Here is a 23,653-nt window from a genome sequence, read left to right as displayed (position 1 = left end):
AAGTTCTCAGACAAAAGTATACTAAAATTTCACGTAGATTTCAAAAATTTATTAATATATGGGGTGTTCTATTTAAAATAACAAAGTTACAATCGATTTCCGATAGAACAGGAAGTCGATCATCTATGAAAATATCTTAGTTAGAAAGATGGTATCCGAAAACTCAAACGTAGAAATTTTCATGATTTTATTTTAAGTATTTTGCCACATACAGATAGTTTAAACTCGTCGTGGGACACGCTGTATAGTGGACAGCGAATATATGAGGTTTCATTGGAGCATTATTCAGGTTTAGTTAACAAACCAATGCTTAATAAAAAAAATTAAACTAGCATTTAGTCCGGATCTTTTATCGTTAGATTAATTACTATTTATTCAGATCTGAGGCGAAATTCTCGCGTGGAAAAAAATCCAAAGGAGATGTTAAAAATGGACTGCGACGATTTTTTGCATCCAAACTCAAAAATTGTTTAACAAGAAATTTCTGAAAGTTAAGTTAAAACCATAGAAATTAAGGCTTTCTTTTTGTATGGTTATTTACTAAAAAAAGTGGACGTTAGAAATCGACAATATTTATGGTATTTTTAGTTCAGGAAAATCAGAGATCAATATGTGCGGTGTTTATTTTCAAAATGTGTATATGCATTATTTAATAATGAACCTCCATCACTCTGAATCAAGAATGAATGTTTACTTGTGCAAATACCGCCATAGCTTATCATACGTCATATGTGATACTTAAAACATCGAGCAAAAAACCTTAATTCTAAACCAAATTTTTACAGGAGGCATAAACATCTAGGGACAGTAGACCAACACTATTACCGAGATTTTTTTGTTTTTAATTTTTTTGCAAGATCGCCAATTTTTTCAAGAAATAAGAAAAAAATAATAGCATCATATTTGAGTTAATTCTAAAATATATTTTCAAAGATTTTGGATGAAATCTTCTTGGATTGATTCTAATATTAAATTAAAAAACAAATGAAAAAAATCCAAGCAATTCAAAACCGAAGATTCCCTTATTTATTTTATTCTTAATATTAGAATGATGTTAATTTAGAACCAAATTAACGCTTCTCAGAATCATTTAGATAATATTTCAAGCAACCGTAGAAATCAAACTAATCCTTATTCCTTATCACCGCAAATGATATGACCCTAACCGCTAAATCTTCTGACCCTTTTTATCCCTATTATCACCCATTCCCCCCATTATTAATCCATTTAACAAGTTTATCCAAAAACATGCGGTGCCAATGGAATTGCTGAAGGTAATCTTCAAATTAATATGATGCTAATATATTTCTAATGAATTTTGTTAAAAAATTGACGTGGAATTTCAAGGTAGGAGTGACAGTCTATTCAAGTTGCCAAAATATATGGGCAACAACATAGCAATACATTAGAAACACTAGCTCTGTACAGGTGAAAAGATCGACAACACCATAATATCATACCATTCTGATAGGTTAATATCTAATAATTAAGAAAAAATTGAAAAATGTACAGACTGAACAAAATCATCAAACTGCCGTGTGTGTACATAGTTTAGTTAGTCAATTGGTTTTCACTTACCAAAGAAAGCCAAATATTTGTTATTAGGAGTTGATTCTTCTCGTCCTATGGTAAAACAATAAAAGGGAAACAACGGTAGTTAGTAACATAACATGGCATGCATAGCACAACAAGTCTGAGTATTAGATTGAGCTCAGTCATTTTTACTGACTGATCAACACCAAAAATACTTTAACCCGTATCCAGGTACCTCAATTAAGCAAATAAAAACTTTCCATTTCTTCAATTGTTGTATAATACATAAATAATATAAAACAAATGTGTGTAGCTCAGTTTTGTCATATTGGCAACTCGTCAGTATAAAGTACGTACAGTCATTCTCATTAAAAGAGAACTGGAAATCAAATTTTCACTTTTAGTAGGTTCTAAATTGTCTAAAATTGAATTATTGTTATTTTTGTTCTAGTTTTTCTAAGATAATAGAAAAATTCAATTGTTGAGTAAGGTAGAAGAAAGTTTGGTGAATTAGACACGCCTGCAGAACAGCTAATCACAAACGACGTTAAATAATCTAAATATTTTTTTTATTTCGACTCCTTTTCAAGTATTTTGGAACGTATATTTTTTGATACTGGTTTCTTAATGCAGTTCTATTTTTTCATCATATTGATGACCTTTTCATCTATTTTCCAAACACTGAGATATCTGTCCTACGTGAACAGCGTTACAATCATTTCTTGATATATAATATTACTTTATTTACTTTTAGGTGTCTTCGATTTTGGTTAGCGAAATATTTTTGTGTTCTTTATGACATATACTCATAACATATTTATTGAAATAATTCGGAAAGTTTTTATACATAATGTTAAAGGAAAATCTTTTTATTTTGCTCCTTGATTGATTATAGAAATGTGTTAATCCTTCTCTTCATCATATTTCATTATTTCAGGATAATTATTTTCTTTTAATGCAGTTTTGCTTTTTGAATTGCTAACTATCTAAATTGAGAATCTGGTAGCTGGTTAGCTCTATCAGTCAAACTTCTTTGTGACATCGGATGTCATGAATTGAAGTTTAAATATCTTGAGTACCAAATTGATTCCGTATTTATTAAGTAAAACATATAAAAATTGAAAAAATGATCTAATGAGAAGGGCATTTTCTTCCTTAATCACTTATTTGATCTTTTTTCTGGACTGCAATGGCTGACACATGCATTACGTTCAAATTTATACGGAATTATAACAACGAATTTCTAATATTCAAATTTTCGTAGAATAATTCATTTAATAACGAGCTATAAAGTTTAATGGGTAAATTTTGTGTTTTATAGCACCACTAATGTATTTGATGCAGGTGGCGACGTCATTTTACAAAAAAAGAGAAGAAACAAAAGTTGTTTCACTCAAAACAATTGTTAATTTTCAAAAAATGCAGAGACAAACAATTACTGTCCCTGAAAATTTGAAGATGAATGAATGTTGAAGATTACATTTATTTCGGTACCTATAGACACATTAACCTTTAAACCTCCACCCTACAACTAAGTAACAATAAGAACTGTTTGGAAAGCGGCATGCAAGGGTCGGTCCTGACAGCAAACAAAGTATTCCACCTCGCTACTGGTAATAACTTTGGAAGCGAAGGAATTAAATGTTACAAAGACTAGTTGTTTGCAGAAGCTTTTCAACTGCTATATTAATGGAAAATCCCTTTTATGTAGAAAATTTTATGATATATATATATAGAGTAAATACATTGAGAAACGTATATGTTATTCAAAATACAAGCGACGATATCTTATTCTAGATATTTATTGATAATAGACCAGGGCTAAAGCCTTTGAAAATGATGAAAAATAGAAGGAAATAGTAGTAGGATGAAAACCATTTAAAAAGGAACACAATATAACCAAAATGGAAGTGAAAATAGTATACAGACGATCTGAAGTCGAGAAGTGAAAGAGAGAGAGAGAGAGAATAACCTCAAATTTCAGGTTAAAAGCACAAATAACTAAATTTTTGGTTTTTTATTTTCATCTTTCGAGAAAATATATCATTTGTTACGAAATTCGGTGGAAACTTATTTTTCTAAGTTGCAAACACACTGTGAATATTTTATTTTAGAATATTTACTTTTTACCTTAATTTGAATTAATATGAAAAACACCCTAATTTTTAATAAAAAAGAGAACATCTGCTTTTTATTCGTTGGAATCTCTACTTTTAGATGGCGTGGGAAAAATATACATTTCTATGGTAAATTTTGTGAGAAACTCGATTTCTAAATTTTTTTTAATTATCATTCCATTGGCGTTTTTGTTTTTTGTTTTTCCGCCAAATGTTCAAAAATACCTTTGAAAATACGAAAAGTTCTGGTTGAAATAAAAACTTTGTCGATGTATTAGACAATGGTATTTCAATTTGTTTCTCACAAAATCCCCAAAAGATATATAGTGATACCTTTATGACAATTCTTTTTATATAAACCCTAACTCCCTTCGTACTAGCTTTTTCCCTATAAGTACATAAACCACAATATCTTATGAGTCACAAAAACAATTCCACACCTGCGCAAAAAATAAATAACGCAAAGGTGTATTATGTTTGCATACCGTAGGATTGATTTTCTTTGATATTCTGACTTCATATTGTGAAAAAGTGAGTTAAGTAGCACAAATAACCAGTTTAGACAATTGAAAGTTACCAAATTCAACATTTTAGCAGAAATATCGTTCTTGTTAGTCAATATATTATTCTTCATGTTAGAAATGTTGTCCATTTTAACAGAAATATCGTTCTCCATATCAGAAATCGACGAGATTAAGGTTGTAGCTTCGTCTTCAAAAAAAAATGTTTCTGGATTCGTCACTTTCCAATAACAATGTAATGTTTCCCTCAATAAGTCGTGTCACTAACACACAGATGGCACTGCTAATGTCAAATCCATATGACGTTTATGAAGTACCAACTTTCAAAAGACTATGTGTCAAATTTCATGACATTTCGATAAGTCACAAAAAAGTGACAGCCACTAAATTGAAGCTACTTTTGTTATTTTTAAAACAATGGATTCAAAACACTTTCGTGTGTTGATTTATCATTGCTTCTTGGTTATTAAAAATACTATTCAAGCTCAGCAATGGCTTAAAAACTATCCGTCGAAAAGAACCATTTATTATTGGATTGCTGAATTTAAACGTGGTCGTACAGACACCAATAATTGTGAATGGTCGTCCAATTGAGATGATTACTCCAGAAAACTGCACAAATTGGTTATATCTAATCGTAATTTAAAAGTGCGTGAGATAGCTGAGGCTGTAAAGATATCAGAAGGCAGTGTATTCACAATTATGCATGAGCAGTTGACCATGAGAAAACTTTTTTCATAGTGGGTGCCGCGTTTACTCACAGTCGATCAAAAACCTTTCGATGACTCAGAGCAGTGTTTACAAGTAATAAATCACTTTTTGCGTCGATATGTGACAATGGATGAAACATAGATCCATCACTTCACTCCGAAATCAAAATGATCATCAACTGAATGGACAGCAGCCTGAATCTAATACCTATTTTGAATCAAAAGACAAATCCTTCTATAAGCACGACATCCAGAAGTTAGTGAAGCGTTGGAGGGGTGGTTTCATTTTTCTATGGTTTTTTGAGCCCTTAAAAGTTATTTATTCCCCTTGAATGGCTGTCTACTATTAATTCTCATGAGTAGCGTCATTGATAAGTTACTGAGGTTTGCGGCTCTTATATTTTTCGACATTTCTGCATAAAAATAGCTTATTAGTATTCAACTTTAGTGCAAAATCCTTGAGAGGGCGTAAATATGTGATAACTGCTCAATAACATTTATTAAACATCTAGAATTTATTATATAACTTAATAAACATCACAAAAAAGTAATAAAAATCAAAAGTTCTTGTATATCAAGTTTTAAATTTGACATTCACCGAAAATTCAACGCGACGTTCGGAAACTGCGATCTAAACATCGTTTTAGGTTAGAATCTGTAATTATCTGATAGGTGATCTACCTGAACCCGGGTTATAGTTTCCGCTAAGGCCTGATGACACATTTTATAATACCACTAGCTCAGTAGCTAACCAACCAGCTAGTGGAAACTACCCTTCGTCTTCTTTTTGATGTCTTTTCTGAAGTACTCGCAGCTACTTCACTAGCAACTAGGATGACATAAAAATATCACCCATTAGTTACTTGTTCTAGCATCCAGAAAATATTAAAATAAAAAACCTGGAAAGCTATGGATATTATGGAAAAAATACGTTTTCAGTTTTTACAACTGAAAATGGAACCAGCTTCAAAACGCGTTTAGAGAGATTTAAACTTTTAAGAAAAATATTCACCTCCAAGATCAACGATTTAGAGCTGGTTTGCTGTAGAAAGCTCTATAACATAGCAAGAGCAATAGAGTCGTTAAACGTTATTCGGGAATCAAGGAAAACTAGGAGACCGATATACTGATCAATATAATTCACAAACCTTTCTGTATCATAGCAAAATGTAGTTACAAGTACGGTTTCCAATAGAAAGAACAATCTTCTAATTAATTATTAATTTGCGAAGGTCCTTCAGAACTTTAAAACTATCTGGAGGCTAGTGAAACTATTCTACTAAATTTCAATGGTTTTCTGTCATTGAAAATTGAGTTTAGGTTTAACACAAAAAGACAATTGCAGGTTTTTTAGAGCAAAGAACGAACCTGGATCCCTTTGTTACAGAAGGCGCATCCACCACAACCGAACTCAGAATAAGCTATGCACTAGAAACTTGTTAGAGCAACGACAGATCCTTCTCAAAGCCAATCCTGATGTATCGAACTCCGGAACTTAAGGGTGAACTGTAAACAAGGACAAATACTCCCCCTCTCTCTCTCGTTCTTTTATTCCTAATAAGGATTCAGTTTAAGTTTAATCGTTTAATAATTTTTTTCCAATAGGCTAAGATAACCGTATATTTTCTATTGGAAGTTATATAATTAAACAATTTTTTTAACTTCATTAAAACAAATTTAAGTCCAAAAATATCCGATCGTCCTCGGTATTCAGAATTTATTTTTTTTTTTTTAGAAATTTGTACAATGTATGAGACTAATTGAGAAATTACACGATATGTATTGAGAAACTTTCAACTAGTATATTATTTATATATCCATTCTGACGTTTTTGAATTAACAAACATCAAATAATCCTTGCATATTTTTCAAAAAAAGTATTTTTTTTAGTTCAAAATAAGTTTCCAAATGCGTCGGTTACACTAAACATTTTGGGTCGCATAAATTTGGTAGTACGTTCGAACTTCTATGAAAAAAACTTCGTAAAAAAAATTATAATTAAGAAGTTTTCCATTTTGTGCTTACTTAGGGATAACATAAAAAATTAAATATATCGCTTAGATGTTTCTAATTAGTTCAGTGCTGTAAAATAGTATTTATGCTGGGGAAGTTTTGGAATATATTTTTTAAATGGTTGTTTCTTGTATGCTGACTCAGTATTCGCTAACAATATTTTTTGGTGCGGCATTGAATGTAAAGAATTTATAGCTTTGTCTCTAGGAAACCACATATTTAATATATTTTTCAGTTCATTTTTTTATTGCAAAACTATAATTTGATATAGCTTCTTAATAGATAAATGCCCTTAAACCTGATCATGGTCTTCCATAAATAATTCCGGAGGATGAAGTTGAAAAGAAAAACTAATTTTGCGAGTAAATATACATCACACATCATGTTCTTCCGAGGACATTTTTACTCAACTAGTTTTATGTTCGAGACCAATAAAAAAAGCCTAGCAGCCTTTCTTAGATTTACAAGATACGGTACTGATTTGAACGTGGTTGCAAAGAACTTACTTCGTTGTTCATTATCCATATTTGTCATCTCATTTTTCTTATTTTCCAATAACACTGAGTATATTATTCTTCGTCTTAAATAAATCCAAAATACATGTTTAGAAATCATGTTTTTTCAATATTACATTGGTTGATTAATTTTTATTTACAAAACTGTACTTTATTATTAAAATCTCATTTGTTTTGAAATAAAGTTTTTCATGAAAATAGATGAAAGACACCAGTTTCTGCTAGAAATGAAATACGAACTATCGCAAAAACTCGGGAAATATGAAGGGTATTAAAAACGAAAATTACCTCAAACTTTCGTACTATTTTCCTATTTATTGCATTATTCATGTACACTACCTCTTTTCTTTTAATTTTTTCTTATTCCATATTCAGTTCCAATACATCTTCAAATTCATTACAATATCAGTAGATTTTTTTTTAAATTTCAGTTCAATTAGACAATTTAGAATTTTCTATCAAAAACTATTAACAATAGTAAAAAAAATCACTTGTAAATTGATTTTTTATTTGAACGCACTTTCTAGAAATTCGGTAGAGTGCCGTAAACATATTTCTACGAGCTAATTTCTATTAAACGAGGTAACAGGATAGCAGGATACGGTATAGATGGTTTTTGTAGCCTCGGGAGCTATATATTTATATACGATCAATAGCCACTCAACACAGTATCAAACACAGACTTAAATCCAGGCATTAGTGAGTGTTTGATCTGTAAGAACATTGCGTGAGGTTAGGCAGACCTCATGACACTTACCAAATTTAACCAAGCGTTTGTCGTGAGAATCTGATTCTTTTCGTCCTATACAAGGGAAAACAATAATAAAGCAAGACAGTTTTTGAGAACGTAGGTTTCCACGATCAGAATGAATAAAAAAAAATCGCTGTTTCCTTTTACTTTTTGATGTGTCCTCATCGTCATTATTTTTAATAAATAGATATTAAGTTAATAACAATTAGTCTGGATTTTTGTAAAGTATACTAAATTTATTGTACTACACAGGTCAACACAATAAAAAATTAGTCAGTTCGAGTTCATAAGGTACAACTCCAATCCCTAAAAATTATTATTCTTATAATTCACTTTAAAAAAAAAGGGGTTATACTATCAAAAAAAAATATCAATTATTTTTCACTATTATAGTTTTAGAGATTTACAAAAAAATTTGGCAAAAAACACAATTTTTTCAACAAAATATTTTGCTCATAATAACCAAAAATGATTCTGAGCTGAAATCGCAAGAAAGAAAGCTGGAATTCTTCCTAGTTATAGTAATTGGAAAATTCACATGCCTGTCCAAGAAAATAACATCTGAAGACCTAATAACAATAATTAGGATTGGGATTAGGACAACAGCGCGCTCACAAAAAGAACTCTAAGGCCATACCAACGGGCAGTATAGATAGAGTCTAAGATGCTACAAATATTGGTGCATCAAACTGGAGGGTCCTTACAAGAGAACGTAAAACGATGGCGTTCGAGGCTAGAGAAAATCGATGTCCCCCTGTAAGACTGTAGTGCTAGTACTTGAAACTAAAAAATAGAAAATCAAAGAATCCATACTGAGGGTTGACCGCGCGGGAGTATAAACTACCCTAATTGGTACAAATTCATAATTTTTCTTCTATGTTAAAGTGCTGAATCATTTTTAGTGGTATTAGATAACTATACATTAAATGCGCATGAGTTAAACGAGAAAGAGACGCGCGAATCCAAGAAAAACATTTGAAAACCAAAGACATAATTTCTTATGCAAAACTTCCCGCTCTTTAATTTGGTATGGTTAGTTTTTAGAAATAGCTACCTCTTAACTCATAAAAGTTATTTCAACCATCAGGATGAATTTTTTTTGTATTTACGATAATAAAAACTAGTCTCATGCCAAATTTTAGCTTTCTTCCACACAGTTTCAGGAAAAAAATCTCTTCCGACTAAACTACATTTCTAAGTGAGAATTCATTCATAATTGTTGCTAGCACCGTATTTTCTAAAAGTTTCTTCAAAATTACATCTTTTTCTATTTCAAATTGATCAACAAAAAATAACAGCGGTTATTGTAGCAGTAGGTGGTTTTAATATCTTGCTGATATTGTTCTCCTTGGAGCATTTTGTCTAAAATAGATCATAAATGATGTCTTAGAACATAAAGAAATACTTGATGTATGCACACTAACTCCTGAGGGCTTGGTACTAGGTCCAACTTTCTAGAATACCATCATGTTCTTAGGCTGGAACTAACAAGAGATTCTACAACCATAGCATTTGCCGACGATATAGCGCTAATATGTGCAGCAAAAGGCGAACATGAGCTTGTAGTGAACATCAACTGAAACTTGAAGCAAACATATTGAGTCTATAGCACACATGGTAGTGGAAAAAATGTTAAAATTGATTGGAATTCTTCTGTACGTGGGTGAGCCAAACAACTGCAGAAGAACGGCTATTTGGAGTTGGCTCTGATATAGAAGTTGATCCTCTGCAAGGCTGGGGTTGTGTGGGATTGTATTTGCTGTCCTGGCTGGAAAGGAGGTAAAGCGAACAAAGAATATTTGATGTTTTTTCTTATTTTTCGAAAAATTTAAATGGCAGGCCATTTGGATGGTGAACTGGATCACCAGGTTACAAGGAAACCGCAGAAAATCCGCAGCACTAACGATTCAGAAGGGGAAAACCTTATATAGTGCGTGTACTAGCTACGCCCCTTTGAAAAAAATCGTTGCGTGCATTCTGAGAAAATCCTTACGTTTATTGGTGTCGATTCTTTCACTTTGACAGTGTAGTAATTATCCAGGTGTATCCAAGTGGTTTGCCCCTTATCAAAAAACTAAAGTTTTTGCGCACAACTTGACTCCAAAGACAAAGTTACTTTTTTGTTTTGATATACTATTTGCGTTTCGAAATATACATGATAAACTTGTTTTATGAGACGAGTTGTTTTTGTAAAATTTACCGCATTTATAGCAAAAGTGTTTGGGGTTATTATCACAAACTTTGCGTAAGGAGCTCATATTTCACTTCTTCATTATATGAAGTAAATAGTTCAGTATTATTTTTGAATTATTCATATAATTCCATGATGTTTTCCTTTCAAACTTTCTTATTGAAAATGAAAATACATTTTGTATTTTCGATTGTTACAGTAGTCACATAGAAATTTCACAATCAGGTGCTACAACTGAATATGAATGAATTCAGAATTTGTTATTTGATTTTAATGAAATATACCAGCTCATTTTGTTCATTAAATATGCAGAGATCTAGAGTTGGATTTAGAAGAGGCAAAAATCGACTACGAGCCCACTTCAAAATCAAAAAGAAATATATTAGCTTTAAATTAAATATAAATTATAAGTAAACATAAATTAAATTTGTGAAGAAAATCCAAATTTTACACTGGATCCCATATTGCTTTTGAAATAAATGATCAAATTAGTAATTTTGGCGGGGCCCCTATCTGTTCGGGGCCTCGAGCTCTAGCCCCCCCCCGGTAACTGCCTAAATCCAACGCTGCAGGTATCAATTGAAAAAATTTTGTAAAGATTTTATATTTTTTCACATTATTTTTTTTAATATTCATTATTCAACGCAAATGGTTAGGTTAGGTCGGATTAGGTTAAGTTGGATTAGGTTAGATTAGATTAGGTTAGGTTTGGTTAGGTTAGGTCTTAAAAAAAAATTGTGTCCAAAAACTTATTCCTAAACTATAAAAATGAAATAAAATTGTTGATAAAATAATTTGAAGAATATTACACTCTGAAGATCTTAATGTGTTTTGTGAATAAGAGCTAGTTCTATAGTGATTAAAAAAGATGGGGTGCAGCCTTTTCTTTTTTCTATATATCGGTCTCGAAAACCAGAGTCAATTGAGGCATTGCAGTGTTATTATGCATCAATAACAATCTCTTTATTCTCTATTCAAAAATGTTATCGTCTTGGAGTTGAATCAGCCAACGCAATTACTTGATATTACATTATTAGATTTCTTTTAAAGGGGATATGTAAGGAGCACTGTACAAAACTAAATCATATCATTTAGATAACTCAATTACTTCTAATATGTTAAATAAGGTTGAAAGACGATTTTATTAATATTTAAAATTTTGCAGTGAATATTTTGACATCTACTTCATTGACATTTTAGTACATTTTGCTTTATATTTCATTTTTTCATTATATTACTGTAATTATGATGATTTCATTTCATCTCAATTGTAGTAATAAACTTGAAAACGATAACATTATAATTTCCATTTTAAAAATTGGGGGTTGTACCTGTCATTCGAACGGGATTGAATATATTAATGCCACAAAATTCGTGTTGACTTGTGATTATTGATTGGAATTGTAAAAATATTGAGGTTCGAAATAATATAGCACGGAAACAGCAATTTATGTAATTAAATTTAATTTCTCACTTTCACTTTGGACATTTAGATGATTGGATTCAGCAAAAAATAGGTTCTAATATGTTTTTTATCGTCACACGTACCTAGAAAAAAAAACGTATACAAACTAATTACAGAATATAAAATTTAAAGCAAAAAGGTACAAGTTAGCTGGAAACTACTCCCATATAATATACCCAAGTATAATTAAAATATCCCTATACATTAAGTTAATAGAAATACGATCCTCAGATTAGGTCATTACTACTTTCATTGAAAACTTCTAAAATATTCATTATTTAAGTTTTAAATTTCCAGTTGAATTTAAAACTTTTTCTTGGGCTGTATTGCGAAATAAAAAATGCTCAATTCGTATACAGGATGCTAATTTAAATACATACCGCCCTCTACAGCGTTACATTTTAAGGGAGACAGTTCGTAGGCTGGTTTTTAATCAATTCACATTGGCCCTCGATTTAACATTTGCTTGAATACATTTGTTGGATGATAATTTCAAAATACAATTATTTATGGCCAAATACTAGTCTCAAAATACTGAAAATTGATGAGATGAATTGAAAAAAAGGTGTATGACTAATCATCTAACAAAGCTGAGGTTTTTCATCTAGTGATGGTTTTTATTTCGATATGATTAGTTAATTCTAAAGCTATTCCTCCGAATCCTTCACACAAGGATGTTCAGAAAGTCAGAAGAACTAAGTGGAGTGACCCAGTTTGGTTTCCAAAGCGGTATCGGTACCCGCGAAGCAGTTTTCTTCCTAAATACCCTCGTTCAAAACTGCATTGACCAACGAAAAGACGTTTACATCACATTTATCGACTACGAGAAGGCGTTTGATACCGTCAAGCAGAGATATAAGAATTATTCAAAACCTCTACTGGAACCAGAAAACACGGGTTAGGCTGAATCAGACAATCAACACAGAAGAATTCATAGTTTTAAAAGGGGTACCCCAGGGGTGTATTTTGTCTCCTATGCTGCTCAACCTCTATGTAGAGAATGTCTTTGCTGGGGCTCTTGAAGGCTCTATTATGACGTTAAAGTTAACGTACTCCAGTAGTAGTAGTAACGCATTACTAGATAAAATAAATCATATGGTTTGAAAATAAATGCAACAAAAGCCAAGTGCATAGGAATAAGTAAAAATGCAATTTTAAGTGCCCAACTGCATACAGATAACACGCCTATCGAGCAAGTAAAGGAGTTCAAATATTTAGGGATAACTGTAAATGAGAAATGGGACGACCCTCAGCAGAAAATTGAATGCCGCATTGAACACGCGAAATAGGCATTCATTAAATTTAAACCTATGTTGTGTAACCGCAATCTCTCCTTTGATCTTCGGTATAGAATGGTCAAATGTTATGTGTGGTCAATTTAACTGTACGGCATGGAAACATGGACATTAAAGATACCGTCCATCAATAAACTAGAAGCCTTCGAAATGTGGACCCTTCGAAGAATGTTGCGTATACTGTGAGTAAGGAACGAGGATGTACTAAGAAGAGCGGGGACTTCGAGAGAGTTGTTCAACTTGATCAAGGTACGAAAAGTTGGATACTTGGGTCACGTTCTTAGTGAAGAAAGATATACAATACCCCAATTGATCATACAAGAAAAGATCGAAGGTTTGAATGGTAATACTTAGACTGATAATTTGGAGGGTAGGAAATGAACTATTGCAAGCTTCTCTGCTAGCCGTAGTTAACCAAGAGCCAGTGAATCCTCTATACCTATATCGAGGACTTATTTCAGCAAGCTCTTTCATTAGTTCCAACACAGATACTATTAATGATGCCAAACGATCTTTCGATCAAATATTGGTATTGATAATCGAATTGATCTGGTTGCAGAAATTGTAGTACATCCTTCTTCTCTCACAGCCTAAGTAGCATCTACCTGTGAACTCAGTCACAGTACAGTTCACAGGGAGTTGACCAAAAACAAATTTTACCTATACAAATTAAAAATGATGCATCAATCCGACCGAAGGCTACAATTCTATGAACTTATGTCCACTAAAATTTTCTAACAGCCATACTATGTAAGAACAATTCCAAATGTGAGGTGTTGGAATGACACAAATCCTCACGTTTCGTGAAAAACTGATACAGTTCTCGTCAGAAGTAAATATCTGAGCAGGTACCACATAGAGCCTCTTTTTTGGATTCTAATTCAACCGGTACAGTATATCTCGAGATTTTAGACTAAATTGAACGGTTATTTTTTAAATTCTAGAAAATAACCCAAATGAATTTATTAACTTTGAAATGGCGTTCAAACAAGATGGTCTTGCACACTATAACTCTGTAGTAAGACGTTATCTAGATGAGGAATATCTTGGTAAATGGGTTGGACGACGCGGTCCAATAGAATGGCCACCTCGGTCACCGGACCTAGCACCAGATTTTTTTCTAGGGGGTATATCTTAAATCTAAAGTTCATGCTACAGCTCTTAACAATATCACAATAGATGGAGCACATTTTGAACAATCGTGATCGAATTGGTATTCTCAATACCTTTCAAACGAGGTGTCACAGTTACCTGGTGACGTGACCCATGGCTATTACGTCACCTGTAAGGGATTTTTGTAAGCTTCAGTTAAAAATTGCTAAAATATCTATTATAATATTCCATCGTACTTTACTCATCTTTGACAGAAATTTTCTAGTTTTCGGAAGACTTTACAAGCTCAGTTAGTTTGAGAGTTTACGCTCTACGATTCTGGAAAAAGCCCCTTGACATAAAACTTTTAAAACTTTCACATTTCCAACAACTACCCCAAACGAAACCTTCCTCTGAAGGAGTAACGGAATATTACTGAAAATTCTTTTGCTATTCTTTTAAACATACGCAAATAATTTATTCAAAATTCGTTCCACCCAAAGGAAATTAGAATATTTGCAAGTCTTTGTAAAGTATGAAATATCTAAGCTGTCACACGAGATTTGATAAAATTTTATAGCAACTATTAGTTGAGACAAATAACAGAAAAAATAACAGACAATGTTGCAGCAGTTGATGTACCTAGAGAAAGTCCTCGAAAGTATAAACAGAGAAAAAAACGAAAAATAATGAGGAATAGAAAACAATAAATGAATATAGTTAAGAATAAATATAAGAAAATAGAGAATCGTTTTATTCCTTTTTATAATAGACGAAGTAGATAAAGAAGAAAAGAAATACAAAACAGAATACAGAAGTGATGAAATGAAGTAATAAGGATTGCGATGAACATATAAAAGAGAGAAATAATGAAAATATTGAACGAACTATCATAAATAGCTGTGCAAATCCAAGAACTAAAAAAAAACAGCGTTAATAAGCTAAAGTATCTATAGACAAGACAGGATCAGTTAGAAGAATCGACGAAGAAGTAGCCATTAGGGTGAATAAGATAATATCCATCTAAGTATTTTTCAACAAAAAGAGATAAAAAACGTACAAAAAAGGGAATCTATGAATCAGTACTTCTGCCAATGCTGATCTATGGTTACGAATTCTGGGTGCTAGCCAAGAAATTGAAGCAGATAATAACAAAGTGCCAAATGAAAATACCGAAAAAAATAGCAGTGGTGAAGAAACTAAATCAAATAAAAAGCTACAAAATCAGCGAATTAAGGGTAGTGAGAGCAGTGCAAAAAATCGAACAACAACAGTTGAGATGATTTGGACACATAGTGAGGATGAAGGACAGAACGAATAAAGTGATATGGGAAACCGAAACAAAGAGAAAATAAAGATGGACCCAGAGGGTAATGGGATACAGAAATACCAAACTTGATGATAGAACCAAATGGAGTAGAAATATCAACTCTACATCTAGTTGAAGAGGTTGCGAATAAGTAAGTATGAGTTATCAAATATGTCCAAATTGGCATGTTCTGAAAGACTGGGCAACAGACAAGTAGCTCTTACCAACAGAAATTTCCGGATTTTCTAGGTAAAATTCCAAAAAACAGAAATAAGGACGATAATAAGTAGAATAACCAAACCTAGCTGAATCCTCTCCAAATTTCTCATAATATTCAATTATTGTAAACCAATACCACAGAAAAAAACAGCCTTCTAAGTTTATGCTTAACGAACTTTATACCCCCAGGGTATAAATCAATTTCATCTGATTCGAACCATCCAACTATGAAAATGATACGGGGGAGAATTTTTTGTCAGTTAATGAATTTCAGTTTTGTCTACCATTGTACTGCATTTCATTTTCAGTCAAATGTATCTTTTTTTGTACAACAAAAGGCGACAAAGTCGTACTTTTTGGAAAAGTAAAAATAGTTATGGTTTCTCAGTATATTCATTATAAACTACCACGTTTTCTAAGCTGGAATTTCTGGAGCCGTTGGTTAAATTCATACTGAACACACTGTTCACAATACCAGTACACCAACAGTCACAATTACACTGTCTGACTGAAGGTAAAGTGAACTAGCTTACCTTCAGTTTCTGAAGAAGATAACTTGGTAATCGAAACGCACGTCAGACAGTTTAATTGTTAGTGTAGTGGCATTGTAAACAGAGTGTTTATTAGAACTAGACAGTGTAATTGTGTGTTGATGTAGTGTTTTTATATAAAAAATACACTTGACAAAGAGTAATGTCTGATTTCATAATTGTGAAAAATCTTAATTATGATTTGGTTACTTTTGGTTGTAAGCCGTCGATATGTTTGTCTGTAAACTACTTTCTTTAATAGTCAATCCGATTTTACTGAATATTCAGCCATATTTTTCAAACACGGTCAGAATACTTCCAGAGTAATGGATATCTGCATAATCATATAGAAAAAGGATATGTTACAGAAAAAAGAAGAATAACCTAAGTAGCATCATGAACTAGATAAGCTTAACTTAAAAATAACTACACGTGTCTTTTCTTTTGTAACGATTTTCGAATAAAAACAAACGTAAAATGATCCTATAATGTAAAAGAATATCCTGCACAATTCCACCATCAATACATTTAGTAGCTTATATCTAAATCGCTGTTTATTTTAAAAAGAGATTCGGATTTAGCATCATTATTTTTGTATGAATCTGAAACTTACATAGATTACATAACAGAAGATATTAGAGAGTGAATTGAACGAACCAACAAGATCGTACACATTTTCAATTAGATTATATACAAAATGTGGCTATTAAGATACTAGTGATGGAAAATATTCTATTCTAATATTACGAGGGTGGTTCAAATATAAACCGGAATTTTGCTATGAAAAAATTTTATCATTAAGTTACAGAGCTGATATTTTTTACAGATTTTGTGGATAATTTTCGTCACACTCTGAACACTTTCGATACATGTCCGAAAGCTTTCAGGTGCATTTTTTATAAAAATCTCTTAACATAACATAACATAACAATTCGCGCACGGATTCTAGCTCCACATTGCTTTCGAATCGCAATCCGCCGAGTGCCTCCTCCAATGGACCAAATAACTATTAGTCACATTGCGATATATCGGGAGTATAAAGAAGATGTTACAATATTTCCCAACCCAATTGTTCAACTTTTCCGTTATATGCGGTCTGGCGCAGCAATATCGCACCACTGATTGGAATATCGCGTCGTTTTGAACTAACGACCGTGTTTTTTAGAAAGTTATTATAATACTGCGCGTTCACAGTTCGTTGTTCAGCGATGAAATCTACCTCAATTACTCCCGTCACATCCCGAAACAAATCCATCCACTTGAGCCCTGGAGAAGTCGAAATGCTCGAATTATGAAGCGTTACATCGGTACATCCTTGTCACTCATGACTATAAGTATACTAAAAAGTGGAGTTACGCAGTCCCAGCTGTTCTCTAAGCTTCGTAACAGACCAGTCTAAGATCCAATGCAGACGCGCGTTTGTTCAAAAATTCCTGTTTATAATTGAACCAACCTCGTATGTATATTTATTTTTTATCACTTTCAATATATGCCCCTCCCCTATCCCAACATCGCTCCATACGAATCTTCGAAACAGTGCAGGAAGTTTTTTTTTTTCAAAGTATCAATACAAATATTTTTGCGAGCTTTTTTTTGCTGAGGATTTTAGGCACCAGTTCTGTACACACCTTTCGCATGTTAAAATTTTCATGTAAAATTTGCCGCACAAATTCATTGTCAATTCCTATAGTCAGAATTCTCACGACAGTCAGATTGCAGACTTTTTCCATATTGCCATCCGTTTTTGACGTGAAAGGGTACCCCGAACATGAATCATCTTCAACATCTTCTCGACCATATTAAACCACTAAAAAACACGTGGATGCGATAAACATTCATCGCCATACATTTGTTTCAATAAATCATGAGTGTCATTTTCAGTTTTTCCAAATTTCATGTGTAATTTCAAAACAATCTGTTGTATTTTTAAGGCAAAACAATAAACAGCTCGCCATAGCTACACTGGTTTGTGTATATACACGGTTTACATCGCATTCGAAAGAGTAGGCTTCAGACTAAACAACTGACAGTCGCAAACCGCAAGCGCATGCGTACTTTTTCTCTAGCAGCGCTACTTGTTACTTAATAGCCACACCTCGTGTGTACTGATTTATATCTATGGAAATACTGTAAAGTTATTTATGAAATCTTCCTGAGGACTTCTTCAAGATTTTTAAGATGATAATTGACTAGGGCCAATTTCATTTCATTATCTCAGATTCTATTTGCCTCAAACTTGAATTTAGAATTCAATTACAATCGTTATAACTGCTAATATAAAATAAAGTTGAAATCATTCTACATTGGTGCCATTTCGAAAGTTTTTTTCTGTGATATATTGTCCCCGTTTGCGAGTTATTCTATGTACTTCCCGCATATCTTGAATGTTTTTTATATTTCTCTATACACAATTTTATCATTTATATTCTTCACTGTTGATTGCGTCGAGTTCAGTTTGACGCACTCTGGGAAATAAACTCACGTCAAAAAAGGAAATTGAGGTCAGGTGCAATAGCATATTTTACCTATATTTTGAGAAGTTGAAAGATCAAAGAAAATCGTACGTGATCCCATTATATAGATCTAGCTATAAAAATTCTATAAAAAATGAAAAATAAAGAGAAAAAATTCTTTTGAAATATTTACGAAGAATAAAATTTGCAAGTGAACGATATCAGAATTACAATACAGGAAGGGTATCAGGAAATCCGAAAGGAATATCCAAAAATATTTGAAAAGAAGTTAACTAGAAGAATATAAGGAGTATAGAGGTGAGAAGAGCCGTTTTGAATGGAAGGGGGGCTGAAATAATGCATATCTGTAAACAGCAAGTTATTGTTCGAAGACTCACCAAGTAGTCAAAAGAAAATTGGTAATTATAACATTAAAAATGCTGGATACGTTGATAGTGACATTGACAATGCATTTCCATAAAACAATACTTTCTGAGTCAGAATATTATATTAAATAAATACAAAAAAATACTGATGACGTTATTGTTTATAACTATCCATATATATTAATTTCCTCCTTTTCAACTTACACTTTTTGATACACTGAGGCTTCTCCTTATCTCCACACTTCATAATTGTAGTATTGTAGACAATTCTTTGAAATGGGCGTTGCATATTGCCGCTTTGTGTAACAAATTGAGTTCTGCCTGTTTTGTGCTAAGATCAGTTTCCAAAGAACTCAACTCTATAACAGTTTATTATGCCCTCCGATATTTCCTTACCTTCTGGAGTACGTGTGGTGCGACACAATTTCAACGAATCTTCAAGCTACAAAAGAGAGCTGTTAGGTATTTACTCAGACTAAACAACAGGACTCACTGCCCGGACTTCTTTAAAATATTCAAAATATCGACTCTTCCTTCCTTATTTATCTTTAAAGCCTTTTGCCTAATCCGAAAGCAGGTTTTTCCAATTTTAAAAAGTACATCTATCCACTTAGGAACGCGGAGCATGACCTTTATCTATCTACTCCAAGTTCAGAATTAGTTAAAGGCTCAATACTTCATAATGCGAAATCCATCCATCCATAACATCCTTCCCTGTATTTCGCAAAAATTTGAGAACATACTGACTGGAAAGTGCCTTCTACTCTATAAACGACTTGTATTCTAATAATAATGTTCAAAGGAGGCTACTTCTTTGGATTCTTGTGTCCAACTTCCCTAGGTATTAGTATTACTAAGGGCAGGACGTTCGCAGAGTAGCTGCTATGCTGCTTCCATGACATAAAATCTGCAATTGTCATCGTCTGCCATGTCCATCGTCTTAATGTGGTATTTGATGGGGCAGTCACCTACCAAAAAACCAACCAATAGTTTCATCTCGTTCCTGGTCATCACGAGAAGCTCTTCAGACTTGGCTGAAAGGGTTATGAATGTTTTGGTTTGTTTTAGGCCTAAGTGTTTCTTCAGTAAGACTCCATCTGATTCTTTAGCCATTCGTTAAGTTCGTTATTGATGTGGCATCTCGTGAGACCACAGTAGGATTCTGGTCCAAGGTAGGGGGTCGTTGCTCTTATTTTGGCAAGTCTGTCTACTTCACAATGCGAGAAAAAACACGATTATCAACATCTTTTCCCGCATTTCGTAATAATTTAAAGGCATAATCACTGGAAAGTGCCTTATACTCTATAAACGACTTTTATTCTAATAATAATGTTAAATTCGGAGCATGCTACGCATCTCCTGAAGGAAGCTACTTTTTCGGGTTCTTGTGTCCCACTTCCCTAGTACTGCTCCTTTGAGGTACTTAATCGTTTTAGCGAAATGGAAAAGACTGTCTGCTTCCTCATTTCCTGGTATTCCCTGGTGGCCTGGAAGGTACGTTATGGCTTCTTTATTTTGTTAGCTAGTTCTTTTGTAGTTTACTTGCACTACCACACTAGTTTGGACGTGCACTCAATAGCTGTCAAAACCTTCAATGCGCCGAATTGTCTGTGTACCAGAGAGATACATTTCGAGCTTTCGGTAAAAAATTAGTGCTAACTAAAAATCATATGGATTTAATACAATATATCAGCCTAGAAACTTTTCATTCACCTAATATAAACAATGATTTTCTTTCCATGAACGAAGGTGAAACTAAACTGTTTATTGTTCTCAGAATAGTCCAAATCTCTTGGGTTGGCTATGATCAGAATTTGCAGTTCACTAGGTTAAAATAGAATTTGTTTTGAAGGTGTGTAACGACTCCCTTTTTCACCGTTTCATAAAATATTAAGAGACGTAGGATACATTGTTTTTTATTAGGAAAGGTAGCATTGTCCGGAATCCGAAGTTTATATCCCTTTTTCTTAGATTATCCCTCCATTATTTTTTCTCTCTCGCTAAGTATAACGGAAAACCTCAAATGCAGCTTCAATCGATTGGAAATTAAACACCGGGAAAATTGAACACAAGGGACCAATTTAGGATATATTTCTTCGTTAGAGCTTCATATCTTCTACTTTTTAAAAATTTATTTAAGCAGTAATATTTTATTAAATCACAATATATATATATATATATATATATATATATATATATATATATATATATATATATATATGATCCTGATTGCTACTAGATAATTTCTTGTAAATCAAGACGCGGTAACCGATGTGGTCGAAGTAATAATATACCAACTACCATATTTCGCCTAATATAGCCTCAGTGAACCTTCCCAATTGTGATAACCAATAAGCACGTAAACTCTGATTTCCTGGTGACCGTCCGCGTTGAGAATTTGTTTTTCCAGAAAATTTTCCTCGATTGGTACATATATAGTTCAATAACCCCGATGAGAGTAATCATTACTAGAGGAACTCATTTTAGGCAGAAATACTTGCCATCAAAGCTGATATAGGAAAGCCGTGGAAAGCTCAGTAACTGTAATTGAAGGTAACAAGACCAGAACAGGCCAGGAGCCTTTATGGGAAAATAATTCAATTACAAGTTTCGTTAGAACCACTTTGAAAGATACTCTTAGGATTGAATCATTTTTAAAAGCTCACTGTCTTCATTACAGGACCCTGCCGCTTAAGGAACCACCTAACAAGACTATCTCCAGCTGAAAATAGTAGATTTTCCAAATCATTTAATCACTGAACGCCCGAAGGTGAAAATTCAATGAAGAACATTTTTTGGACAAGAAATTTGTAGGAGCAAGACGTGACCTTCTTCAAGTTATCTCTGGAACTAGACTACTAGCTGTAAAGTTATAGTGACCTGAAACTTCAGGTCTCTTTTATATGTAGTAGCAAGAAAAAAGTACACAGATAGAAGTAAATGGTCACCATGTCCCTGCGAGATGAGAAACCATTTTGCTTTAAATTGATATAGTTATAATATTTAAGAGCTTTTTGTACCATGTCGAAGCAGGGCCAATACACCTTCTAGTCTTTCAAAAAAGTCTTAAGGGTTTAGATCTCGTAATCTAAGACTGGTTAGATTCCAATACAACAGAGAATGTTTCAATTGAATGAATTATTTTAATAACTTTTCACACACTGCTGCAATATAGCGCTTAAAATATTTATTATTTGAGAAAACAATTTCATACTTTACCAAGAATTAAACTTCAGCTTTAAGACGTTAAAGCTACATGTATTCATCTTAAAATTAATTGGAATTATTGCTTGCACATCTCAATAGAACCTGTTTCTCCTAATTCAACTCAAAGCCAACATTTAATCTTCCCAATCAGAATAGTTAAAAGGATTCAAATGAATATTTATTCGGAAATTCACTGGGATTGAAGTCAAATGCTTTTATCGTCTTTGTAGGGAGTGAAGAAATCTTTAAAACTATTAACAATTTCACGGTTTATTTATTAAGGGGAAGACTCTAAGTAGATCTGTGGAAATATACGGTTTTAAACTAAATGATATATTTCTAAAATGACGATTTTTCTCTAAAATTTTAGAGAAATTTTACGCATCATCAAATACGGTAACCATCTATTCATTTCTAAAAGCATGTTAGTAATGAAAGTTTTTATAACAAAATCTTCGATTAATCACCATAATATATAAGTCTTTTTCACTTTTTTATTTCGTTGAAAGCTTCATCATCAGACCATGAAAAGTTTATATTCATAAAACTGCTATAAACGTGGGAGAGTTTTTTTTTGAAAAAATATAAATTATGCATATCATCAATATGAATACTAATACATGGTGACATAGGATAGAATATTTTTCATTAGTTGTTTGTTGTTTAATTTTGTTCTTAGTTCTATTGCCCTTTGTATCTAATGATAACTTGCTTAAGATAAGCATTATGTTATTTACATTAAAACTAATTAATTTTCTTAATAAAGGATATTAATTTCAATAAAAAAACGCTCAATTTTTCCAAACATTCAATTTTTTATAGACAAATGCACAAAATTGTTTGTTAATCCACTAAGACTATATAAAAAATTTTCCTTCCTTTCGTTATTAGTTCTTTTAAACTAGTGTTGTTTTTAATCTAGCTCTGGTGTAACACTAGTTCAGCAATTAAACAGAGCAGCTATTCGATTCGTCGTTGTGCTTCAGAATGTTCGGAGCCACTATGAACCAAACAATATTATTTTCATCAGTTGTTTATTAATTACTATAGCCTTCCTGAAATTACTACAAGCTAGATTCAATAGAAATGAAAAATTGAACAGAAATTTCATTTTCTAACGTTTCACATAGCTCAAAAAAAATTGGTTTACGGTTTTACCAATCTCTATTTTTATAATAGAGTAATGACGAATACTTAGTGAAGCTAGACTATAGTAAAAGCGGAGTAGGTGTTTCATCACGTGACCCAATCTACAATTTATCGAATACATATTTCCTACATACTATCTTTTTCTGTCGATAGAAATCAAATATAAAAACATAAGATCGATTATCTTCTTCACAAGA

The 23,653-nt window shown here is 32.5% G+C and overlaps 1 protein-coding gene across 5 annotated transcripts in view; it reads right to left on the bottom strand.

The window, feature by feature from the left end:
- Positions 1 to 23,653, bottom strand: part of LOC130450759 (neuronal acetylcholine receptor subunit alpha-7) — a 178,581-nt gene that overhangs the window by 133,871 nt on the left and 21,057 nt on the right. For 4 of the 5 annotated variants that reach the window (XM_056789376.1, XM_056789375.1, XM_056789377.1 and 1 more), the window contains exon 3: positions 8,167 to 8,211. In XM_056789376.1, the coding sequence (XP_056645354.1) occupies positions 8,167 to 8,211 (45 nt within the window). Of the gene's footprint in view, positions 1 to 1,578; positions 1,624 to 8,166; positions 8,212 to 23,653 lie in introns of all 5 variants that reach the window. The other variant, XM_056789373.1, reaches the window with a different exon arrangement.

Source organism: Diorhabda sublineata, chromosome X, assembly GCF_026230105.1.
Source record: "Diorhabda sublineata isolate icDioSubl1.1 chromosome X, icDioSubl1.1, whole genome shotgun sequence".
Taxonomy (NCBI): Eukaryota; Metazoa; Arthropoda; class Insecta; order Coleoptera; family Chrysomelidae; genus Diorhabda; species Diorhabda sublineata.
Note: the sequence above shows the minus strand (reverse complement) of the source record. Positions and strands in the feature narration are given on the sequence as shown.